Genomic DNA, 24978 nt, shown 5'->3' with positions numbered 1-24978 from the left:
GACTATAGTGTCCATTTAAACAAACTGTTAACATACAATCATCTATTTTATTGTATACATAATGATATCATTACATCACCCACATTTGCCGTTCTTTTAATCTAATGACAGTGAGATGCTATATTTAGAGCTGCACATGTCATTATCTGAACAGGGCATAATTACATTTTCCAGCTGTACTCACCTGAGCTTTCTGTAGTGGGGCCATTCGACAACACAATACAGCTGTACATTTCTGACAGATCTCCAGGAATATGTTTTTAAAAAGGCTGGCGTTGCTATTGGAACTTAAAATTAGAGACAACGTGGAGCCGTCTATGATCAACCCGTATTCTTGGCTTTCTGACCAGCTTCTTAATAAAATTAAATATATAAAAAAAAAAAAAAAAGAAAGAAAAAGAAAAAGACAGGCGGCAATGAAAACACAAACCACTATTAATATAATATAACAGAATTAATAAAATTGCACCATTGGCCTGTTACATGTATAATGGGGTATTATAGATAGCATGTGGGCAGCCAGCTGGCTTTCCTAATCACTCTGAGGTTAATTGAGCACAATGCTACTAGACAATATTCTGTAAAGAAATAATCCTGTCACATACAGCCAATGAGATGGCTCAAAGGGAAAACGGATTAGTCTGCGGAATTCCGATGTCTGACTCCACATTTCATCTTTCTGACTCTCCTAGATGTTTTAACATGTTAACATCCATAGGGTTCTGGATCTTGTACTGAATCCTTGGTTGACAGATTTACTTTCACAAAAAAATAAGGAAACTGTATTTGTGTTTCACCCCTCTTGGGAACAATACTACTTTGATAAATGCTTGCAAATAAAGAGAGTAAATAAAAAAAAACCCCGTCTGGACAGTAATGTAAATAATCATTTGTTTCACAAAAGGAAGATGTAACAGCATGCATTACTACCACTTAAACAGCAGTAAACTAGCAGGTAAGACACAGTTTTCTTTGTGAAACAGCAGCCCAGATAGCACCGTACAAAATCTATTTAAATGTTCTGACAGAAAAAAAATAAAATTAAATTACTGCTGAAAACAAAGGAGACCATTCTTCTGCAGACCATGTTCTTTGAATCGGTTAAGATGTAACATTATTTACAATTACTACTACTTGCAATAATTAATACTAATAAAATGTTAATTCTGCCATCTTGGCTGCTCCCTTCATGTGATAGGAGGAGACGTTTCCTACCACCATTCACAACAATATCCCACTGTATGCAGCGGCCAGGCTCCCAGAAGCAGCAGCTCACTTGCCATCAGGTCCGAGTCTATCAAGTTTATTTTCTAAAGTGAGAATTCGCCGTGAATTTAAATTTTAGGCCAAGGTAACCAAACTGGAAGGATACACCTCATTTCGACTATTTTGCCTTAAATTTGAACTTCACTTTAAATTCTCACTTGAATGAATAACCCTGTCGGTTTACTTTTATTTCTAGTCTTGTATCCTCTGTAAACTCTATAAAGTACCCTGGACGATTTATATTAAATGCTGCTTGTACATCAAACTAAATCCTTCATAGGCTTCACACAAATAGATCACCATGAACGTAAGCTTGGCAATGCACGGTGTGTGCATGGTAAAGCAATCTCATCAGAAGCCGTGGCCATATGCAGTGATAGTTGTTATACAGCCAGACACTTGGGATGTACAGAAAAAAAAAAAAGTCGTAAAAGATTTTCTCTGACATTTGGCTAACACATGTGCTTGTTCAGTAATGCCCACATTTACCCAATTACCTTTTAATGCCAGATTTAATTTTCGGTGCATCCTGTACTAGCCTTCTATGATATTCCAGAAGAAGCTCTTGCAAGTGCTCTTCCTTTCGCTCATAATTTTCCAGATTTCTTGTGGTCAGTTCCAACAGTTCTGTGTTGTTTTGGAAGAGCCTGCAAGAATAGCAGGTGGATTTGGCCGTCTCCAGCTTATCGCCGGTTAGCACCCAAACCTTCATCCCTGCCGCATGTAGAGCTTCAATGGTTTCTGCTGCCTGTTCTTGGAGTCTATCAGGAAAAAAAAAAGGAAAATGAATCACAGAGGTCGCAACACAGAGATCATGTTCTTTTAGTGATAATTGATATTGGCAGTGTGTCCTGCAATGCATTAAGGTTGATCAGCAGATCTCCTTTCAGAACCTGGCATGTGAGTGAGTGATTCCATTCTGTTTCATTCATACAGTGAACAAAATGGATAAAATATAAACACTTCGAACAAGGGAACTATTCCTTCTTAGGTAGCAGTGCAGGGGCTAGGATACTAACTGACCAAATGTGTCCTCTCTTTGCACGCTACGAATCATTGAGAAAGCAATCATGCTTGTTATTTCACTGCCAGCTGATTCTTTTTTTTTTATATTTATATATATATATATATATATTTTTTGTTATAGATGTACAATTCAAATGACTCTCATATTTGCTTTAAAAAAAAATAAGGAATTTAAAAATGTAAATGAAATAGAAAAGTCTCCATGAAGTCAGAGCCACCAGCCCGATGTGGTGTATCAGTCCAGATGGTAAAAACTACAGGGGCTAGATTACAATCGCATGATGGTGCTAATTAGTTTAGTTGTTAAGCTACAGTAGCAGTAATATATTATTATTGAAGACAATCTTTAATTACTTTTTTAATTGGCCGAAAAGGTAAATTAAGTCATGAAGTCAAAGATGTCAGTTGTAGTGCTGGGCCAATCCAGATAATAATGGGTTTTCTCAGATGGTCTATCAGCAAGATTCACAGAGATAGTTAATCTGGCCCAATGGTTTTGTAACATGGTATCTCCATTTACAAACAATGACAGTGGAATGACCTGTTCTATAGAGATCACTTTTAATAACAGCCTGTCTACAGATGTCGTCTTTCCACTTGGTTATCTGTTGATATCTCTAGGCTCTAACAGCTCAGCAATGACCAAGTGGTGAAGTGCATCAAAATAATCTGTTTTCGGCAATACAAGTAAGTTCCAAAGAGCATCAGGAAGCAATAAATGGCTTGTCAGAGCTTTTGCGAAATATTTACCATGTCAAGCAGCATTAAACAAACCTAGAAAAACAATGTCAGACATCAGGGCAGATAGGTGTATATTCGATAAGAAAACATCAGGTTGAGTGGTGTAAAGTGTGATGCCATTTAACACCCCTTGAATGATGCATTACAGTTCATGGCTTGGAAAATACCTGACTTCAGAGAGCCAACTGAAATATTTGAGGATGGGCTGGGGCTGATTTTATTTACAGACAAGAAAACATCCCCTTAAGATTTTTTTTATTTATTTTTTAATTTGGAACATACTATCTCTGTAAAAGTTTCCCAGCTAAAAGCTCTATAAGTAGTAGAGGTATTTAGTTGGCTATTCCTGTTCACAGAATGTATTTCCTTAGAATAATAACTGTTAATTGTGTCTCTTTAGTTCCTGTGGCCTACATTTCCCATAATTTCAATATACGTTGTTCGTCATTATGTTCGTCAAATATTAATCTGATCTGTTTTACTGTCCGTGAGCCTGGACTAAACCACCACACTGCATCTTGTAGTTTGACAAACTTTCATAATCACCAGAAGAAAGGGCAACCCATATGAAGAAACAAGCTTTTGTTGGTAGCCACTGTAAATCTATCCCCTTCTCATATGGAAAGCTATCTGGGAGCAGTATTAAGTGATGCATTAAGAAGTCAATGATTACCTGTCTTCCACAGCAGTAGCTCCTAGTAATCGCATATCAGTTTCAATGTCATCAAAAGCTTTGGCCAACTTTGTTTCTCTGTCTGTAAGAGCCAATTTTGCCTCATTCAGTTGTTTATCAATTTTGTCAAATTCCTCCTGGTTTAGTTTTTTGAAAGCCACACACAGTGTTCTATACCCATCCTTGAGGAAAAAGCAAAAAGCAAAAAAATAAATTAAAAAAAATAAGTATATTAGAAACCCAAATCTGCCATTGTGTTCATTATTTTGCCTTGGTAATAGCATCTATCACAAGTCGAGTTAACAGTACATTAAGCAAGACTATAGAGAATACTTTATTTACCAAGGGTAGGATACTCCAATAAATACCACAATGCTGTCACAGAATTTCACTTTTAAAATATAAATGTATATTTCATAGCAAACAGACAAGTTTCAAGTTGTTGAGAAAATAAAGTTCCCTTAAAGCTTATAATATGTACTTAAAATTGATTTTGGCAAAATGTAAAGGGTGTGTTTGAGTGCGTGTGTGTGTTGTTCAGGGAATATTTGTGTTAGTGCCGTTTTAAATCGAGGCATTTGATGTGAGCAATCTGGGTTTGAGCTGTAGACTGCAGACATGTCCACCGATCCTTGTGCAAGCATGTCATTAACCAATAAGTATATATCTTAATCTATGTACAGTATGGCAATTATACTGAACTAATGTACTTGTTAAAAATTATACATGGAATATGAATGGATAACAGTTTGACTTTAATCACACTCATTCTATTCCCTGCATGTTATGAAACCAAGGGATACGTACCAAAGCATTCTGCTCCACATGCACCTTAATCCTTTCAATCTCGTCAGGGGCAACTCTGTCAAACATAGAAGAATCTGCTCCCTTACAGAAGAGGAAAAATTCTCCTGAAATAAAAGAACAAGAGGGGATCGAAAATATGACAGCAACTCGGAATGTTCCATGAGGATCACATGTAAGCACAGCTTTTAACGAGGAAAATGTTCCATAAACACAACTACATATGGTAAAAGGGACCTGGGCTCTTAATAGTAATTATCAGCTGAACCCTAGCAGTACAGCCTGGAACAGTTTCTAAAAGCTGGGGAGATCATTATTCAAAAACAGAACTAGATTACATTGAAGTTGCAGAATTTTTCTCGCAATTGAAAATATATGCTAAATATATACATGAAAAACAAAAAATCGTAAAAAAATAATAATAATTATATACAATTGACACGGTAAACATTAAAAGGTAATTGAAACAGATCTTAAGCCCCTCACTGATCAATATAGCAGACTACATCTATAAATAGTGCATTTCACCTTTCTCAATAAAAAAAATAAATAAAAATAAATATTTATAACCTTCAGGTGAGAAAAGATGGAAATGTATACCCAGTGCAGGCAAAATTATCATTAAAGATTAAAAGAGAACCTTACTACTTCTTAACCCAAATATGGAATCTGGAAATGGACATGGACAATTCATCTAAGCACGCAGTTGCTACACCCAAAGATTGCTATAGGACAACTACAATCACTAGAATGCAAGTGCACCAAGATGTGGCTGGCTTCTTATGGCGATTCCCAACATCTATAGTTGGTGTCTTTACAGCTTTGTTGATAACATGGCAGTATAGCATAAGAATTAAAAATTAAAATAAAAAATAAAATATATATATACATACATATACACACACACACACACACACACATACACATACACACTCAAGTGTAATCTATACATTTGCTTGGCACAGCGTATAAAAAAAAAAAACACACTCTCTCTCTCTCAAATTAAAGTTAGTGTAAATAATAATTTTCTGTATCTCTCACATGGCTGAGCAAGACCTAGGGAACTACTTAATTGGTGAACATTTAGATTTTTAGGACAGGTGGGGATCAGTCCTATCATGTCAAACTCACGGAACATAGTTTAATATTACCTGTTATGACTATCCGTTCATAATCCACTACGTTATTATACTTCGATTTTTTTTAGAATAACAAGAAATCCTCAATATCTAATCATCCAGGTAGCATGGTTTAGAGCAAAACTTTCTATTTTTAGTATTTCAGAGAAAAGGCAGTGTTTACATTACTGCCTAGGAACACCTCTAGTGGCAGTCACTCAGACGATGTGCAGCACTGACGTTCAGCATCTCCACACTCTGCATGGAGGTGCTGAACGTTCCTCGTAGAGGAGACGCTGATTGGAGCAGGGCTGTGTTTTGTAGCGCATGCGCAATAGCCTCTTAATGCTTTCCTATGGAAAGTTTGACAATCTCAGCTATGGAGGAGGAACGGGGGCAGAAACAGCAGCGCTGGAAGAAAGGTGAGTAAACTCATATTTAAACTTTGCTTACAGGGGGGGCAGAGGCCTAAACAGCACTGTTAGAACTATAGTAATAGAGGTTTGTATTCCTGACACTATAGTGTTTAAATATATTATAAGTACATTTAAAATATATTTTTCTTAGACATGCTGGGGGCAGTTAGTAAAACTACAAAGAATACTAGTATTTGACAAATAAACAATTCTTGTTAATTTGCCACAAGAAGTGTGAATATATGTGAGCCAGGCATATAATCCTGATTTGTAATATGTAAATACTCTTAAGCAAATAAACTAGAATAAGGACATTGTTCTGCAACCAATTCTAAGGCCCTCTGCAGGTGTCAAAGTTTTGAAAGACGCACGATTAACTGAACTGAAATGCTTGCAGTTAAATAAAATATGGCAGACTGGGGAGCACATAGATTGTACTAGAAATTAAGCCAATTAACCCCTCAAGGACACATGACATGTGTGACATGTCATGATTCCCTTTTATAACAGAATATTGGTCCTTAAGGGGTTAATGTGTAATACTAATCAGCTGTTCGGGCATTTTCAGGATCTGGGTAGAACTAGCTAGGAAATTAAACACACAGCTATTTAAAGGTTCCTTAAACACTCAACATAAATAGCTTTTATGTGAAATAGCATATCCAGGCAAATGTAAATATACATGGATGTTTAAGAAGTTTGCCTGTTCTACGTTTTAGTGCTGCAAGAAGCCCTGCATTTTTAAAAAATGAGACATAATGAGAGTTTCATGAAAGTTAAAATGCGAAAAAAAGAAAGAAAAAAAAAAGGACAAAGCAGCATTTTGACTTTTTTTGTTTCAATTCAAAATAGAATCCACCCAGAAAGAAATCCTGGGACAGTGACCAGAAAATAAATAGGCAAGAATGGGGTAGCTGCAGCAAAATAATTTCTTTTAATTCTAAAAAAACTTTATGGAATATGCCTTTGTTTTGTTGAGTTTTTTTTTTTTTTTTTTTTATTACATTTATTGATCCATAACGTTTGTAGACAAACTACCAGCTTTTTTTATACAGTGGACAATCAGCAATTCTCAACACCTTCATATCCCCCACTGGATTTTTCTTAGCAAACCTTTCTATCATAAAACAAAGCTACCTAAAGTGCTGCTTGTCTGAATTGTGGCGCAAGGACATCTTTCTTCTAATACTTGGCCCCCTACACAATCTATTTTATAAATGGAACTCTATTTAAGGTGCCGTTACACATAAAATATATTCAGCCTCTGCGTGAACTCTTGGTAATGCTATTAATTTAAATCAAAGGTACCACACAGCAAATAACCTGAGGTAGCCAGCGACTATTTGTATGAATAAGGCCAACGCAATGTACACTTTTATTAAAATGCATTGGTTCTCAGCAGCACTTTTTGCATCCCTAAGATCATCGGTACCGTGCTATGTCTGGAGACTAGAGAGACCGCGACTCAGACAACCATTGTGTTATTGGTTGGCCATCACAGATTTTCACAAGTACAACCACGCAAACGCTCTTCAAATAACTCTGGAGTTGCACTCTCACCTAATGCAAAAACAATGGATCTCTCTGGATAAAGGAAGTCTAGAATCTTCCCTATTGACATTTATGTGGAATTCGAGAACCACAACGTTTGACAGATGTAGCTCCCTACCACTAGCAGCTCAGATGATGAAGGCATGGGGTGCTATTCTTGGGGTTATGTTATACTCTCGAGGCATTCTGTGGGAATGCACTCCGCTTATATCTTACATGATCCAAGATGTTGATATGTTCAACTTACATTGTATACCCCACTTCTCAAAGATTAATGATTCCCTTACAAATAATAATAATAGTAGAGGTCCACGTTCTATACGAAACTAACTGATTTGATAGAATTTCGAACTACACCTAATTTTTGGTTACACGCGCATTACGGTTCTATAAACTTCCCATGTATTAAGAGGCCCTGCATGGCCAGATTTATTCCTTTACAACTTGAGACCTGCATATCTCACTAACAAATCAATTGTATTATTACAATTTCTGCAAAACCCTCAATAAAAACTTTGATTTATAAAATGTATTGGTCCTCTCCATTTCCATAGCATTAAAGGACCACTATAGGCACCCACACCACTTCAGCTTAATGAAGTGGTCTGGGTGCCAGGTCAAGCTAGGTTTAACCTTTTTGCAGTAAACATAGCAGTTTCAGAGAAACGGCTATGTTTACCTATGGATTAATCCAGCTTCTAGTGGCTGTCTCATTGACAGCCGCGAGAGGCGCTTCCGCGCTTCTCACTGATTTTCACAGTGAGAAGACACCAGCGTCCATCGGAAAGCATTGAGAATGCTTTCTTGTGGACTGGCTGAATGCGCGTGCGGCTCTTGCCGCTCATGCGCATTCAGCCGATGACGGGGAAAGTAGGCAGAGTATGCGTTTAACCACTTCCTCACCCTAGAGCCCGCGGGAGGGGTAAACTAAGGGTGGGGGGGACCTAGAGACCCTATAGTGCCAGGAAGACGAGTATTTTTTCCTGGAACTATAGTGGTCCTTTAATTGAACTAAGTAACGTAACCTAATATTATGGAAAGAGAAAAGACTGCAGTGATTTTATTAATTGCAGAAGTTTACCTGTGTTGCTTTTCACAAGTACACTCATTCTTCGTCTTACCGGGTCAAAGTTCAAGACGTGAAGACGCTGGAATCTGCAATAGAAGCATCTAAATGAAGAATTTGTTGAAAGGAAAAGGAACATATTGTTTTGATCAACTCTGCTACCAGGGTAAAAACATATGCTCCAAACTTTTTTTTACATAAAATAAAGTAGGAGTTAATGATTGGCAACAGTGCAGTGTAGGGTAATGTTAGTGATAGGGTTTGTGCAGTGGTTAAAGGAACACTCTGGCCACTATAACCACCAACTAAGTTGTTAGGGTACCAGAAAGCTCCCAAGCACTCTCTTAGCTTAAGGATTTAACGGTTTCAAATAATTCAACCCCATAAGATGCCACCAGTGCGGATCTCCAGGTTCCTCAGGTATCATTCGGCTATTGAAACAGAGTTACAAGAATAGCAGAGTGCGTTGGGCAGTGGCACAGCTCATTGGCTAGAGCGGTCAGCTGACTTTCTAAGCCAATTTGTAGTGCACCATTCCGGTTTCAGACACTAGATGCTGCCTGGGGGCCCTGGAGATCTTCACTGGAGGCAGCCTTTGGGGTTAAATCTTTTGAAAAGTTAATGTTATGGTGGCTGAAGTGTTCCTTTAATGTTTACTGATAGCACAGTGCAGTGTAATGCTTAAAGCAACATTAATGTATGAGCAACCTGTATGTATGTATCTATTTTTAATGTAAGCAAAAAAAGCTAAGTTTCATCATTTGGAAAAAGACCTCGGAGTGCGATCTAGTAAAAGTGGAAATTCAAGGAGTGCATGATTGTGTATATATATATATATATATATATATATACACACACACACACACACACACTGAATATAATGTTACACTGGCTGATCTGTCATGGGCAGGTTTTTCCTTTAATAAAGAGGGTGTAGATGTTTAGCATAAGCTGCGCTGACAGAGGTTTCTCATAAACCTAATCCACATCAGGATCACTAATCCAGATATCACCTTGTTCCATATTTCTGTATAAAGCAAAATCTTACTTTGCAGCCAGGTGTGTGGCCCTTTAATAAATGACGCACTCACACCTGTGTGGTCTAAGAGAATACAATACTTACATTTCCATTTCATTCCTTTGATTCTTAACTCTCATGTAGTCATTTTCATTTCCCATGTATGTAAAACCATACCTGTAAAAACAGAACAGTGATTTCATATAGAGATCATAAAAAGCTTAAAAGCGGCTTAGACATCACTAATAAAGCATAAAGTGATGCACAAATTGCTTTAAAAAAAAAAAAAAAAGAATGGTAAAATGTGAGCATAGAATAAAATTGAGAAACAAAATACAATACCCTAATAACACATTTTAACATGAAATGATGACAAATCAGATCAGTAGTCATTTGTGGCCAGATGCATGTTTTTTAGCCCACATATTGCAAAGTGTTTTCATATGCAAACCATCTGCCTACAGCAGACATGTCTATTTCGGGGTCTCCAGTTGACAGAGAATACGACATTAGTTTTAAGACAGTAACTGTACGTCACTTGTCTATAACAGGGAGTCCTAATGGAACACACCATCGCGGTATGAGTCTCTGCTACCTGCACTAGAGCAACATACATTAGGCAACCAACCCAATACAGGTAAATTGGAGAGGCTAAGGCAGGGGTAGGCAACCACCAACACTCCAAATGTTGTGGACTACATATTCCATAATGCTTCTTACAGCCATAATGCTTGCCTACACCTGGGCTAAGCTGCTGGAAATAAATGCGGTTGTGAAATAGAAACACTTAGAAATTTCTCAAGAAGAAAGGGTTTATGGGGACTTCCGTGACAGAGAAAAGGCTGTGTCTGTACAGAACTGGACTGCAAAGTTATTTGCAAAAAACTTTACGATAAAAAAGAAAAATAAATTAATAAATAATAATAAAAAAAAAATTGTAAATTTACAAAATGTACAGCTAATTTTCAATGTTTTAATCAATGGCGGACAAAATAACCCCCCCAACACCTACCCATAACTTTAAAGGAGCTTAAAATGGATATTGACAGCAAGATTAGTTGCATCACTATTAGCTAAATGAAATAAATTGTATTTACCTTTCAACCCGCCAAGCGTACAATGGTTTAGTAATAAATACAGTGCTGTACACTATTGTTTTGCGAAAGTAGTTTAACGTCTAGACTCTTGCATAGATGAAAACATTTTTTTAAAATACTGAAGTAACCAGTAGAGGGCACCAAAGTTACAGTCCAGCAATACTTCCTCTCCTCATGTGACCCAGATAAATATGCAATGCTCAGGAACAAATATTAAATTATTAAGAGCTATGAAAAACCTTTTCTGAGCAACTGTCAGCATGGTGCAATAATATTTTTTATAAAAAAATAAAATAAAAAAAAATACAACAGTGTGTTGAATCCAGGAATATGGGGGATGGGGGAGAGAGAATTAACTATAGAAAAAGTATTTAAAGGACCACTTTAGTGCCAGGAAAACATACTCGCTTTCCTGGCACTATAGTGCCCTGAGGGTGCCGGGCGGGAAGCTCTCCTCCTCCTCCTCCGATCCTCCCTTTCGGCTGAATGCGCATGCGCGGCAAGAGCTGCGCGCGCATTCAGCCGGTCGCATAGGAAAGCATTTGCAATGCTTTCCTATGGACGCTTGCGTGCTCTCACTGTGATTTTCACAGTGAGAATCACGCAAGCGCCTCTAGCGGCTGTCAATGAGACAGCCACTAGAGGATTTGGAGGCTGGATTAACCCCATTATAAACATAGCAGTTTCTCTGAAACTGCTATGTTTATATAAAAAAAAAGGGTTAGTCCTAGTGGCACCCAGACCACTTCATTAAGCTGAAGTGGTCCTTTAACTATGTCAAAACATTCTTGCGACATTCTATGCAACAAATTGTTCTTGGAAAAAAACATTATTCCTGTTTTACTCCAGACAAGAGTTGATCTCTTCTAAAATAGACAAGGTCAATCTAAAAGTGTTCCAGACTGCTTGACTGATAGTTCTAGTGGACTGAGTGTCAGTGATTTTTACAAACTGCAACGCCTATACCCACTAACCACTTTACATCAGTAGCACCATGTACTTTGTATTTAGGCAAATGAAGGAAACGGGGAATAAAAAAAAAAAAAAAAAGGACAATGTAGTTTGCCATGACTGAAGGAGCTAGAGAAATAGAGGAGTTGTGTGCCACACATGACTGGAGCTGGGGTTAGTGTTAAGGAAGTGTAGGAGAAAAGGTGGGAGTTCCGGTAGTGTTTGGGTTAAGAGAGGCATTTAATGCTACATACACTCCCACCCAAGGTTAGTGGGAAATATACTCCTGGCAGCCACCATTTCAGCTGGTAACATAATTCAATCGGGAGTCTAACCTCAGCTAAACGAAGGACCCCCGCAGTCTACCAACCGTAACATTACTGCTCGTTCCTTGCATGGGTGGCATGAAAACACACACACACACACACACACACACAATATCTAGCTGTGAGCAATTTGTCTTCCCAAGTATCTATTTAGCCCTTACTTTTTGGCTCCGTTCACCAATGCAATTTCATCCGGAGAAGAAGAGATATAAGAAACATTATTTTCTGTTGATCCTGCAGGTCCGTCTGTCTGGCATTCTTCTTTTTTCATTTCCACTGTATGGCATAGACATAAGGCCCGTAAAAACAGCTCTTCCCTGTCCTAGGAAAACAGAAAACATAGCGATCTAGTCAGCATACATCGCTTATACAGTTTAACAATGTTTCAATCAACTCTTGTCAGGCACGCTAGTCTTGGTGGCTAATGATTAAAGTGTAAAAATTACTGCTCATTTTATGTATTTGTTAGCAATTAGGTTATCACAATAAATACATAGAAAAAAACAAAAGTGAATTCGAACTACATTATGTCACGTCATGCATGACAGAGTCCCTTTTAAGGAGAAGATGCATTCAATGTTGTGTGGAATAAGAGCAAGGCCCACTTCTATATGTGCACCTGTAACCTACCCAATGCCAACATGTTTAAAATAACAAATATAAACTGTGTAAACCTTCCTGGTTATTCGCTTAAACACAAATTGAACGAGAATTTTTTTTTCTATCTCAACTATTGTGAAATAAAATGTGCAATTTTTATTTGACCTCTGCACATTATCTGGTTTAGTTTACAATACAGACTGTGTTGACGACTTCTTCATATTTTCAATAAAAATAGTTGGTTCCACTCAGTAGAAGGTTTTTTTATGCCGTGGGCAGAATTCAAAATTGAATTTTAGCCATTGTGCGGCTTGTCTGGTTGATGATTCGGGTACTTTGAGGCTTGGAATCATGGAACTCAACTTGTCACCTGATCGGGCCAAATTCCAATGAATTGCATTTCAGACCACAACAAATTTCTAAGTCTTATAAGTAAACCTAGACACACACGTTTTAATTAAGCCAAGGCTGTTATATGTTACTTCCCCCATTAATCATAAAAAAATGCTATTTAAAACAATGTTTTACCCTTGTAGCTTTTCCAAAAAACCCAGGCCCATCAGTGACTGTCATATTCTCCACAGAGTCGTTGTATTTGTAGCCGTCAATGCAACACTCTATGAACTCCATTGTGTTTTCTGTGAGTGTTCCAGTTTTATCTGTAAACACATACTCAACCTGAAATATATAATTGAAAATGTTCAGTGTGATTCCAAACATTACGTTAAATTACATGTTATTACAATGTTATTCTTGTATACAGAGATATATAGATAGATAATTATTCTCCCTGATAATGTACAGTTGGAACCCATAACTGATCACAATTTACTGGTCTGCACACAATATTCCTCTTAATGTTTCATTTACACTATATTCTGACATAGAACATCCACAGTTTAGCAAGTTACAAATATTCACATGTTCATACATATATTGCACTTGGTTTTCTATTGTTTCCTGGTATGCAATAAATGTATTGGTATAAAAAAGACATAAGTACATTTGGAGAAGACCAAGTACCATGTAATACTATATGTAGTAAAAACATACATTAAAACACATGTATTGTATTTATGTTTGTAACTTAAAAGTGTATTTACTTTTTCTCAGTGTAAATGACATCCTATGGTAAAATGTACATTGTGTACAAAATATGCAGAGTAAGATGTTAAGACCTGTAGTATCATAGTATCAATGTGTTTACTTAACAAGCCAAAGAAAAGGAACAAAAAAAAAAAAACCAGAAGAAAAACCCCCCAGAAAAATGAGGATAAAATTGACTGGCAGGGAAGAAGGGGCTGCATTTCTATAATCAACCGTTAATCTACGTACAGTTAAGTTGTGGATGTGTCTTCTCCAAGGTCAGTCATGGGTCCCATAGTTTCTGAAAGGCATGTTCTGAATTGTTTTGTCTGTATGACATTTGCTCCCACAATCAACAGTAGCCATAGCCAATTTTAGAGACACCACCATAGTGAAATGCCTGTGGCGTGCAATGCTTTTTTTTTTTGAGGATAAAAATGAATTACATATTACACATTTCAGTGGCCTCAGTAAAGTTTAAGGGGAAATGTTAAGTAAAGCCATGGTGGAGCTGGGGGGGGGGGGGGGAGGTAAGTGTAGCCTGCCAGTCGAGACACTAAATGGAATACAGAGTCCCACATAAGTGTTAAATGGGGACAGCTCCACCAAGTGTGTAAATATGTGCAGCTTCTCCAGCACCTGTCAGAGTCTGATATGGATGTAACTGATAAACATGCTGGTACTAGATAACATCTCATAATTTTATATAACAGTTCTAGGTGATATGTCCAATGTGTGATTGTGTGATGCCTCAAAGTAATCTAGAGAAGACCCTAACTTTTCCTCTGTTACCACGCTTTGTAAGTCGGATTTCCATTTAGTTTTGTATGAGTGAGGTTTGGGGAATCTTAAGGAGAGAAAGTAGGTATAGCAGATGGATATTCCTTTTTTTTAGCATATGCACGCTTATCGGCTACCATTTGCAGTTATTTAGGTGGTGCAGCGGACACATTTACTCTAGCACCCTCTGTTCAAGATGTATCTAAACTGTAGGTACTTGAAAAATTCTCTAGATGACATATACCCTTTCTAGCACTTAGTTCAATGAAGGGGAGCAATTTCCTTACTGATGTAAGTATTGATGTAAGGGATCTCCTATTTTGGACATTCCTCTGTTAATCAATGACTGTAATGAGAGTGAAGGGCATCCATCTCTCCAGAGTCTGAGTAAAGGGATTTTGTCTGTTATATTCACAAACTCGGGTCATTCCCTAGTCATTCTATACCATAGTACCAGTTTGGAATAACGGAGGACTTAATGGTCTGTGTGACTGTGGGGTCTTAAACAAGTGTTGAATTCTCCAAGATGAGGCTATGGAATCTTCCATGTCCATTAGCTGAAGAAGACTCCTTGGGAAAACCTCTCTCGTCTAATCCACCCTCAAACAGATTCCTTTAACAAATCTTAGAATTTTCTTTTCTAATTACAAGTAGTGATGTCCCGAACCGTTCGCCGCGAACACGCGCGATGTTCGTTCCACCCCCTATTCATCATCATTGAGTAAACTTTGACCCTGTACCTCACAGTCAGCAGACACATTCCAGCCAATCAGCAGCAGACCCTCCCTCCCAGACCCTCCCACCTCCATGACGAATAGGGGGCGGACCAAACATCGTGCATGTTCGCGACCGCGAACATGTTATGTTCGCCGGCGAACTGTTCGGGACATCACTAATTACAAGTATCTGAAGATATAGGTAAATTCAATTTTAATTAATCATTTAGATTAACATACATACAAAGTAATATAAATAAATATGTATTTTGTATAAAATATAAACTATTTTTATTATATAAATTAATAGACATGCATAAAAATTACCTATACTACGTAAAAATTGGTGGGAAAAAAAAATGTCAGAATGTACAATAAACTTAAGCGCAGGACTTCTCTTTTTGTATTTGTATTTACTTTGTATCACACAGCCTGGTTACAATGCTGCTACCCATCCCATGTGTTCCCCATTAAGGGTTATTAAGTAAAGGGGTGTATATAAAAAATACCCCTTTCTGTCTCATTAGAGATATCTTTGCCAGAAGCTCAAGGAAGCAGGCTGAAGGGTCAGTGTATGTACAATATAATGTAGGACCCGCTTAGGGGGGTCTGCCTTGACGTTGGCAGGCTGGCATTCCCTCCAATGGCCATTGGAGCAACTAAATGACCTCCATTTGTCTAAATATACATAGGGATTAAGGAGAAAGCGCAAGTAACATTTTCTTTTCTTTGGTTTTTACTATATATTGGGGCTGATGTGTGTTGTAGTCCTTGCTGCTTAAGCGCAGGACTTCTCTTTTTGTATTAGTATGTACAATATATATCAATAGTAATAAAAATAGAAACTCTGCCCATGTATTGTTATATTTATGTATTACCTGTGTTTGTTTTCAATAGTCTTTCTTTATGTAAGAGAACAATACATGCATATATAGTAATACATTTGAGTTTCCAGAAGCCGGCATATTTTAACTATGGTCTAAGCGGACTCTAAGCAAAGACACACAAAACACTATAACCACCAGATGGCAGCATTGCTATCCAAAAGTGTAATAGGGTTATTTACTAAAGTGAGAATTTACAGTGCATTTCAGATCTAACGCAGAGTAGCAGAATGGAAAGCATTCTCTTCTACTTTGGGTATTTTGACCTTAAATTTGGATTTCGATTCAAATTCTCATGTAAGTGAACAGTCCTGTGTGAATTTAAGTAGAGTTTAAGGCAAGGTGTATATGCAAAAGCACAAACAGGCATATTTATCATCTACCTAGCAAAATGATGTGTGATGTATAACTGTAGACTATCTGAAATATATGTCTGTTATATTAGTAACAGTCAGTGACATACCTACTACGGTCGCAGGGGTCACAGCTGCGATTGGGCCTATCACTCCAGGAGGCCTGGTTTCCCTGCCGATGCCGACCCCTGCCGCACTGGCCTGAGACCCGTGAATGCCGGATGAACGACAGGAAGGGAATTCCGCACCTGACTGGAATTACTCACTTTGAGAGCACTTACTGTCAGATGGTACTGCTGCAGCCCGGAACAGATGGGGAGGGAGGTTTTGGGACTAATGGGGGGGCTAGGGGAGAGAGATACATGGACGGTGGGGCTAAGGGAGAGAGATACATGGACGGTGGGGCTAAGGGAGAGAGATACATGGACGGTGGGGCTAAGGGAGAGAGATACATGGACGGTGGGGCTAAGGGAGAGAGATACATGGACGGTGGGGCTAAGGGAGAGAGATACATGGACGGTGGGGCTAAGGGAGAGAGATACATGGACGGTGGGGCTAAGGGAGAGAGATACATGGACGGTGGGGCTAAGGGAGAGAGATACATGGACGGTGGGGCTAAGGGAGAGAGATACATGGACGGTGGGGCTAAGGGAGAGAGATACATGGACGGTGGGGCTAAGGGAGAGAGATACATGGACGGTGGGGCTAAGGGAGAGAGATACATGGACGGTGGGGCTAAGGGAGAGAGATACATGGACGGTGGGGCTAAGGGAGAGAGATACATGGACGGTGGGGCTAAGGGAGAGAGATACATGGACGGTGGGGCTAAGGGAGAGAGATACATGGACGGTGGGGCTAAGGGAGAGAGATACATGGACGGTGGGGCTAAGGGAGAGAGATACATGGACGGTGGGGCTAAGGGAGAGAGATACATGGACGGTGGGGCTAAGGGAGAGAGATACATGGACGGTGGGGCTAAGGGAGAGAGATACATGGACGGTGGGGCTAAGGGAGAGAGATACATGGACGGTGGGGCTAAGGGAGAGAGATACATGGACGGTGGGGCTAAGGGAGAGAGATACATGGACGGTGGGGCTAAGGGAGAGAGATACATGGACGGTGGGGCTAAGGGAGAGAGATACATGGACGGTGGGGCTAAGGGAGAGAGATACATGGACGGTGGGGCTAAGGGAGAGAGATACATGGACGGTGGGGCTAAGGGAGAGAGATACATGGACGGTGGGGCTAAGGGAGAGAGATACATGGACGGTGGGGCTAAGGGAGAGAGATACATGGACGGGGGGCTAAGGGAGAGAGATACATGGACGGGGGGGCTAAGGGAGAGAGATACATGGACGGGGGGGCTAAGGGAGAGAGATACATGGACGGGGGGGCTAAGGGAGAGAGATACATGGACGGGGGGGGCTAAGGGAGAGAGATACATGGACGGGGGGGCTAAGGGAGAGAGATACATGGACGGGGGGGGCTAAGGGAGAGAGATACATGGACGGGGGGGCTAAGGGAGAGAGATACATGGACGGGGGGGCTAAGGGAGAGAGATACATGGACGGGGGGGCTAAGGGAGAGAGATACATGGACGGGGGGGCTAAGGGAGAGAGATACATGGACGGTGGGGCTAAGGGAGAGAGATACATGGACGGTGGGGCTAAGGGAGAGAGATACATGGACGGTGGGGCTAAGGGAGAGAGATACATGGACGGTGGGGCTAAGGGAGAGAGATACATGGACGGTGGGGCTAAGGGAGAGAGATACATGGACGGGGGGACTAAGGGAGAGAGATACATGGACGGGGGGCTAAGGAAGAGAGATACATGGACGGTGGGGCTAAGGGAGAGAGATACATGGACGGGGGGGCTAAGGGAGAGAGATACATGGAGAGGCTGAGTGGGGTTAGGGGGAGAGATACAGGTAGGGGCTAGGGGAGAGAGATACAGGTAGGGGCTAGGGGAGAGAGATACAGGTAGGGGCTAGGGGAGAGAGATACAGGTAGGGGCTAGGGGAGAGAGATACAGGTAGGGGCTAGGGGAGAGAGATACAGGTAGGGGCTAGGGGAGAGAGATACAGGTAGGGGCTAGGGGAGAGAGATACAGGTAGGGGCTAGGGGAGAGAGATACAGGTAGGGGCTAGGAGAGAGATACAGGTAGGGGCTAGGAGAGAGATACAGGTAGGGGCTAGGAGAGAGATACAGGTAGGGGCTAGGGGAGAGAGATACAGGTAGGGGCTAGGGGAGAGAGATACAGGTAGGGGCTAGGAGAGAGATACAGGTAGGGGCTAGGAGAGAGATACAGGTAGGGGCTAGGGGAGAGAGATACAGGTAGGGGCTAGGGGAGAGAGATACAGGTAGGGGCTAGGGGAGAGAGATACAGGTAGGGGCTAGGGGAGAGAGATACAGGTAGGGGCTAGGGGAGAGAGATACAGGTAGGGGCTAGGGGAGAGAGATACAGGTAGGAGGGGCTAGGGAAGAGAGATACAGGTAGGAGGGGCTAGGGAAGAGAGATACAGGTAGGAGGGGCTAGGGAAGAGAGATACAGGGAGGAGGGGCTAGGGAAGAGAGATACATGGAGGAGGGGCCCGGTGGTTTCTAGTTACTCCTCTGGTAATGGTAAAGTTATTATAGATTAATAATCAGTAACGGTTGGTGAAGTTTTAACTTAAAACTATAGCATTAGGGATACAAACCTGTATTCCTCACTCTATAGTGTCTATGTCCCTAGTTCCATATAGGTCCACCCCTCACCATGCTCCAATACTAAAATAAAAGGATTACTTATTTTTCAGCACCATGGCTCCATTGCTCGCAGTTTGCCTCTCCAGCAAAATAATAAAGGAGACATGGCCTCCTCCACAAGTGTCCAATCCTGGGACCTTGTGCGCATTAACAGCAATCGCATCCAAAGTATAGAAAGGATTGCATTGAATGCTTCCCTATGGGCTTTCACAGCAAGTGACCAAGTTTTCATCTGTCAGTGCTTTGTAAGTGTCTCTAGTGGCTGGTGGACTTAACCCTGCAGTGTAAATATTACAGTTAAACAAAACAAAAAAAACTGCAAAATTTTACATTGTAGGGTTAAAGGACAGGATCACTGCGCTCAGACACAACATAGAGATGAAAAGGTTAGTGTTCCATTAATATAGAATATGACTTCAACCACTCTCTGTGAATACCACCTCCTGACCTGTCAGACTCCTATCAAATGGCAAACCCGGCTATAAAAATTTATATATATATATTATTTGTATCACCAACACATTGCAAAGCAAAAATTGTGGTCATGTCCCACACCTGGCATTACAGGGGTTAAAACCATTACTAAACAAATATTTTTTTTTTTATTCTTTAATCTAATGAATTACACAATCACAGCTCTAATAAAATTATGAAATGAATAAAATGATCAGCAAATTTAGAAAAATACACAAATAAGCGATTGATATTTAATGATAACAGTCTAAATCTATCTACTTGGGCAAGATTTTAGCATATTCCATATATAACCTCCCTGAAATTCAAGAGTAAGTGTTTTGTTGTTCACCTTGGGAGTCAGTGTTCAATCACTTGCATGGGAGTGAACACTTTACGTGGGAATTATGTTTTTGTTAAGAGGAAAAAGCGTTTGAGATGTCCCACGCAGTGCATTCATTTAACACAGAACACCATATACGCAAACCTGTTCACACCACAAACTTAAAAAAATGAAGTGTAGTTTGTCTAACTTTCAAAAAGGGCAGGGTGGATAAGTTATTTAGAACAAAAGTTAAGTATGTTTTTTTTACACAAAATCATGTATAAAATACAAGTACTACAGTATAATCACACATTATTGAAAGCTGAATTGATGGGAGCATCTCAAATACACATCAAATACTCCAAATACCTCACTGACGGACTTAAGCAAAATTCACGGATTGTAGAGTGGCTGGTATAAAATGCATATCCAACATGCAATCAATGTCAAAACCAAATATAGAAATCTATAGACGAAAAGCTGCCACTCTATAGGCACACTCCAATGGCCTATGAAACCAAATATAGAAAAAAGAAGATGGGAAAATCCCCACCTAATGAGGGCGCTAGGTGCTAAAGAAACCGTGCCCTGGAGGGAGCTAAACACCAGAGAAACAATCCTCTGTGAGGGATGCAGTATAATAAAAAATATATAAAACTTTATTCTGCAACAATAGGTATAACATATATATTCAATAAAAAACACATGATATCAATAGCAATATGAAAGCAGAACTATTATAAGACCTGGGAACAGATGCCCGGCACCAACCACTCTGCTAACAAGTAAATAGATGAACTACACAGACCCTGGTCGGGACTTCCAGGGCTGGAAAATACTTGCAGCTTAATCTGTGATGGTAAGGTCTTTGGACTGCTGGATGGATGGCTCTACGTGTTTCGTCCCGCGTTATTCGGGACTTCCTCAGGAGCTGTGGATGAGATCATCCACAGCTCCTGAGGAAGTCCTGATTAACGCGGGACGAAATGCATATCCATATGCCCTGCACTATGCAGCCTTGCTCTTGACTGCCAAAGTCCCACAGTGCCCAGCAAGTTTGCCCTAAAATCCAGATCCCACACGGAACCCAGCAAGTGTGCCCTAGCATCAACATCTCACAAAGCAGAGCAACAGTGCTACTTTGTTTCAGTCAGCAAAATGCACACAATTTTTACGAAAGTGTCATGGACAAGCATCTTTGCATGAAAAATGCAGTGTGAGAACATGAATCCCAAACCTCCTGTGATGTCACGCCGGCTGTCTTCTCGTCCAAGAGGACGCGCAGTGCAGTGCTCCTACAATCAAATGCTCTCTATGAAAATAATTTCAGGAGGTCAGCTGTGAGAGCCGGGTCTGACTATTATAGCGGCAAGCGGCAGAAGCACCCTCCAATGGCTGTCAGGAAGACAGTCACACATGGTGTGTTTAGTTCTGCAATCGAAACACTGCGGTATCTAGTAAAATGGCAAATGACACCCAGATCGCTTCACTGGATTCCTATAGCGTCCCTTTAACAATGCGCATGTTTTTTGTTACAGACTCTAAAACTGGCTGTATGGGCTCATAGAAAAAGATCTGACATTGAGGTCAGAATACAAGGACAAGGGGTATGTATGAAAATATACTTGCCTAAAGTTGCTTAGTACCAAAACATGAATGACACCAAGCTTGCTACAATACATTTGCACTTTATCAACAGTGTTTCTCCCTCTCACCTGCCCAAGCTCCTCATTAAGGTCGGATGTATTGACCAGAGCTCCCTCTTTTATCTCTGGATCATACATTTCCTTATCCCAAGCGATGAAGAAAGAACCCAAGAACTTCTGCATTTCCACAGTAACATACATTGACACTGGGATGATGAAGTTGAAAAGAACCATGAAGGACAGGAAATCTGTGAACATTTTCAATAGCTGAAAGAAAAGCAAACCAAAATTACACATCAAGCAAAAAAATAAATAAAAAGTATGGAACACTACAAACTTCATGTAGTCATCGGCATTTTAAAAAATAGTGGAATAATCACTATGGAGACTAACGGAATGTTTTTAATGAATATTCAAATTTTAGAAATTAGCCCCATAATCGTTCTTAAGATGTAAACCCATTGAGCACTGTCCACTGGGACTGGTAGACAATATTTAAATGTTTCTACATAGTGTGATAAAAACCATACAAGCAGCAGAAATACCTTCTTGGCTAGGGGTAAGGTAAATACCATGTAGCATACAGCATAATAAGACAGCAAACAGTAAATATAAACATACCTTGAAGGACTCCTTTTCTTTGCGTGTTTTCAAATTGTACCATGGCTCATCATTTGCAGGATTATTCTGCCATAAATACTTTAATGCAGTGCATATGGATGCTTTCGAGAGCAGGATACATAAATACACTATTAAAAAGGCATTGATTGACCTGAAAGCAGAAAAGAAAGCTAAAATTGAAGAGCCAAACAAAAGTAAAAAAAAAAAAAAATACAAGCTGCTTATACGAACAAAGAGGACAATTCTAGATTTAACATTAAATGTGACTATTTTTACTATGGAGCATATTTACTATGGAGCATAAAATTGATGAAAAAGTAGATAAATGTTTTATTTGACTTGAAATATACAAAGCATGTGGAAATTCTGGATCCCTCATTATACCACTGCATGGTATAATAGATGATACCATATAGATCAGAGGTTTGTATATTTATCACTAGGCCTTTTTGTAACATTAAAAGGTTAATATCCTGAGATAATTTTGCTAGCACTGTACCCTTCAAATAGTCTTTTTTTTATGACAATAGAACACATTGTTTTTCCACCCGAGCTGTGCTGATTATAAAAAGTCAAGGTTCTTGAGTCTGGGACTTGTTCAGAAGCCAACAGAATTGTTTACAGATCAACAACCAAAGCTTTTTGACTGTTTATGAAAACCTATATTTTGCAGATTGTGACCAACCTTGAAAACTAAAAAAAAAAAAAAAAAAAAAAAAAAAGCTACAAGAGGGGAAATCCTTCAGATAATCAAAGAACAAACGTGAATACAAAACAAAAATAAAATGTCATTTTCACACAAGGCTTTTAAAATAATTCTCGACAGACTTAGGGTGGGGGAAATTCAGATAAGTTATTTTCCAATCCCACAACAGGATCACGCTGTCTTGGGCATAGGAACAAACCGTCTAAACTATACACAGAAATGTTTATTGGACCACACTTACTTTTCAACTGCCGAACGCTTTTGAGACTTTCCTTGGTAGTTCAAGGCCATTTTTGTTTCCATGCCGGTATATACTGCGACACCTGCACGATATTAAAACACTTAAGTTTTCCAAAAAATCCAAAATGAAACGGACAAGGTTATACCGGCTTAGAGCTTCAGAGGTGATGAATCATAGTTAACTGGTCTCTCTAAAGGTGTTGTAATGTACCATTTATTAACCTCCTCCTGCGAAGTTTACTTACAATTCACACACAAATCTGGCCTTTGATATTCTTAAAACAAATAACAGGTATCAGTGAGTCTTCAAGATAATTAATCTGGAAGATGCTACTCCTTACATGTCTTGTGAAAACAGTGAATTATAGCATGCTGATAACAGAACTAGTGACTTTTAGGACAAAAAAGTTAGAAATACAGCAGAGTAGGATAAGCTTCATACTTTGAATTGTAAATTAATTTAAGAAGAGTATTGAATAATCCTCAAATTTTTAATCAACCTGGAAAATAAAAAGTTCCTGTGGACTTGGCTGGATTGTTTGGGAACCAGGACCAGTAGCCACAGCTATCTCCTGCCTGTTCTCTTTCAGTGCGTGCATACATCAGGGAACAGGATGATATGCAGACCTCACACTCACTTTATTCTAAAAGAACGTGCCACAGAGAGTGGACAGAGCTACGGTACAACCACTCCTACAACCCAAAGAGACCTTTGGGGCCTCTGACCCTGCCTCTAAAAGCAAGCATTAGTGGGGGGTGGGAGGGAGCATGAGCTGCAATGATTGCTTGAATTTTGGGAGGTCCTGATTGCTTTTTCTTTTTTCTTTAAGCCCAATCTGTCTTTAATGGGCTTTCATGTTAAATATCTTTGATTGATTTCACAAAGAATACTTGAAATTACAGCTATTCCTATGTGCGAACATGCACAATAAAGACTAGGTTGTAAATAAAGTCCACATTATTGCAATTTAAGTACGAAATGTCTTGATTTACACCTTATATCACTCTGCCACCCATTGAAAATGTAGGCTCCGCATTTTATAAAAGACGATTGCGATAGGTTTATTTGTTGTGTAGTTTCTTACATTGGATCCTGTGATATAAAAGGTATTCTCACTTAATGAAGAAGCAGAACCTGATGTGAAGCTGTTGTGCTCTAATTGCTCATCATGTTTGATATAGCTTTATCTATTATACTGAGGTTTTCATCTTTTATCTTGTTCAATAGTTACCATAAATCTTCTTTGTGTTCTTTAGGGTTGCCCCTTTTAGCAGCAAATTTTCAGGGCCCAATGAGCTAAACAGAGAAAAGAGATATTTGTAAGAACGTATTAAAAACAAAATATATATATGCATTCAAAGAGCTGAAGGATGAATCGTATAATATGGGAAAATTATGCCAAGGAAAGATTCTGGAAACATCATAAACCACGACAGCAAACTTACGATTAGGGCTAAGTATCCTTTGATTTGAGGGAAGCACTGCGACATACATGGCTTTGGTCTGCCGAAGAGCGATGGGTGTTTCACTCTGGGGCAGCCTTTGCATATTCAGCACCTCTCCCGACATGGATATATGGGCAAAGCTGTTTGAGAGATTGAAATGCACTCCTCAGCTTCCCTCCAACAATACCATTACCAGGAGACAGCAGAATAAAGACAAGGGCAACTGCAATAAGTAGCTGCTGCACAGGAGAAGACCTTCCACTAATCTTGGGCAGCACTGGTACATGTATGTAAAATAACACATATATGGCATTATCTAC

General features: G+C 39.5%; 1 protein-coding gene across 6 annotated transcripts in view; it reads right to left on the bottom strand.

The window, feature by feature from the left end:
• The window catches only part of ATP11C (ATPase phospholipid transporting 11C), a 131039-nt gene that overhangs the window by 29253 nt on the left and 76808 nt on the right, over positions 1-24978 (bottom strand). For 5 of the 6 annotated variants that reach the window (XM_063431988.1, XM_063431991.1, XM_063431986.1 and 2 more), the window contains exons 9-20: positions 24445-24509; positions 23214-23295; positions 22267-22417; positions 21715-21912; positions 13182-13331; positions 12215-12375; positions 9785-9856; positions 8677-8750; positions 4514-4617; positions 3707-3888; positions 1764-2027; positions 185-353 (exon numbers count right to left, since the gene is read on the bottom strand). In XM_063431988.1, the coding sequence (XP_063288058.1) occupies positions 185-353; positions 1764-2027; positions 3707-3888; positions 4514-4617; positions 8677-8750; positions 9785-9856; positions 12215-12375; positions 13182-13331; positions 21715-21912; positions 22267-22417; positions 23214-23295; positions 24445-24509 (1672 nt within the window). The remainder of the gene's footprint in view (positions 1-184; positions 354-1763; positions 2028-3706; positions 3889-4513; positions 4618-8676; positions 8751-9784; positions 9857-12214; positions 12376-13181; positions 13332-21714; positions 21913-22266; positions 22418-23213; positions 23296-24444; positions 24510-24978) is intronic. The other variant, XM_063431987.1, reaches the window with a different exon arrangement.

Source organism: Pelobates fuscus, chromosome 9, assembly GCF_036172605.1.
Source record: "Pelobates fuscus isolate aPelFus1 chromosome 9, aPelFus1.pri, whole genome shotgun sequence".
Classification (NCBI taxonomy): Eukaryota; Metazoa; Chordata; class Amphibia; order Anura; family Pelobatidae; genus Pelobates; species Pelobates fuscus.
Note: the sequence above shows the minus strand (reverse complement) of the source record. Positions and strands in the feature narration are given on the sequence as shown.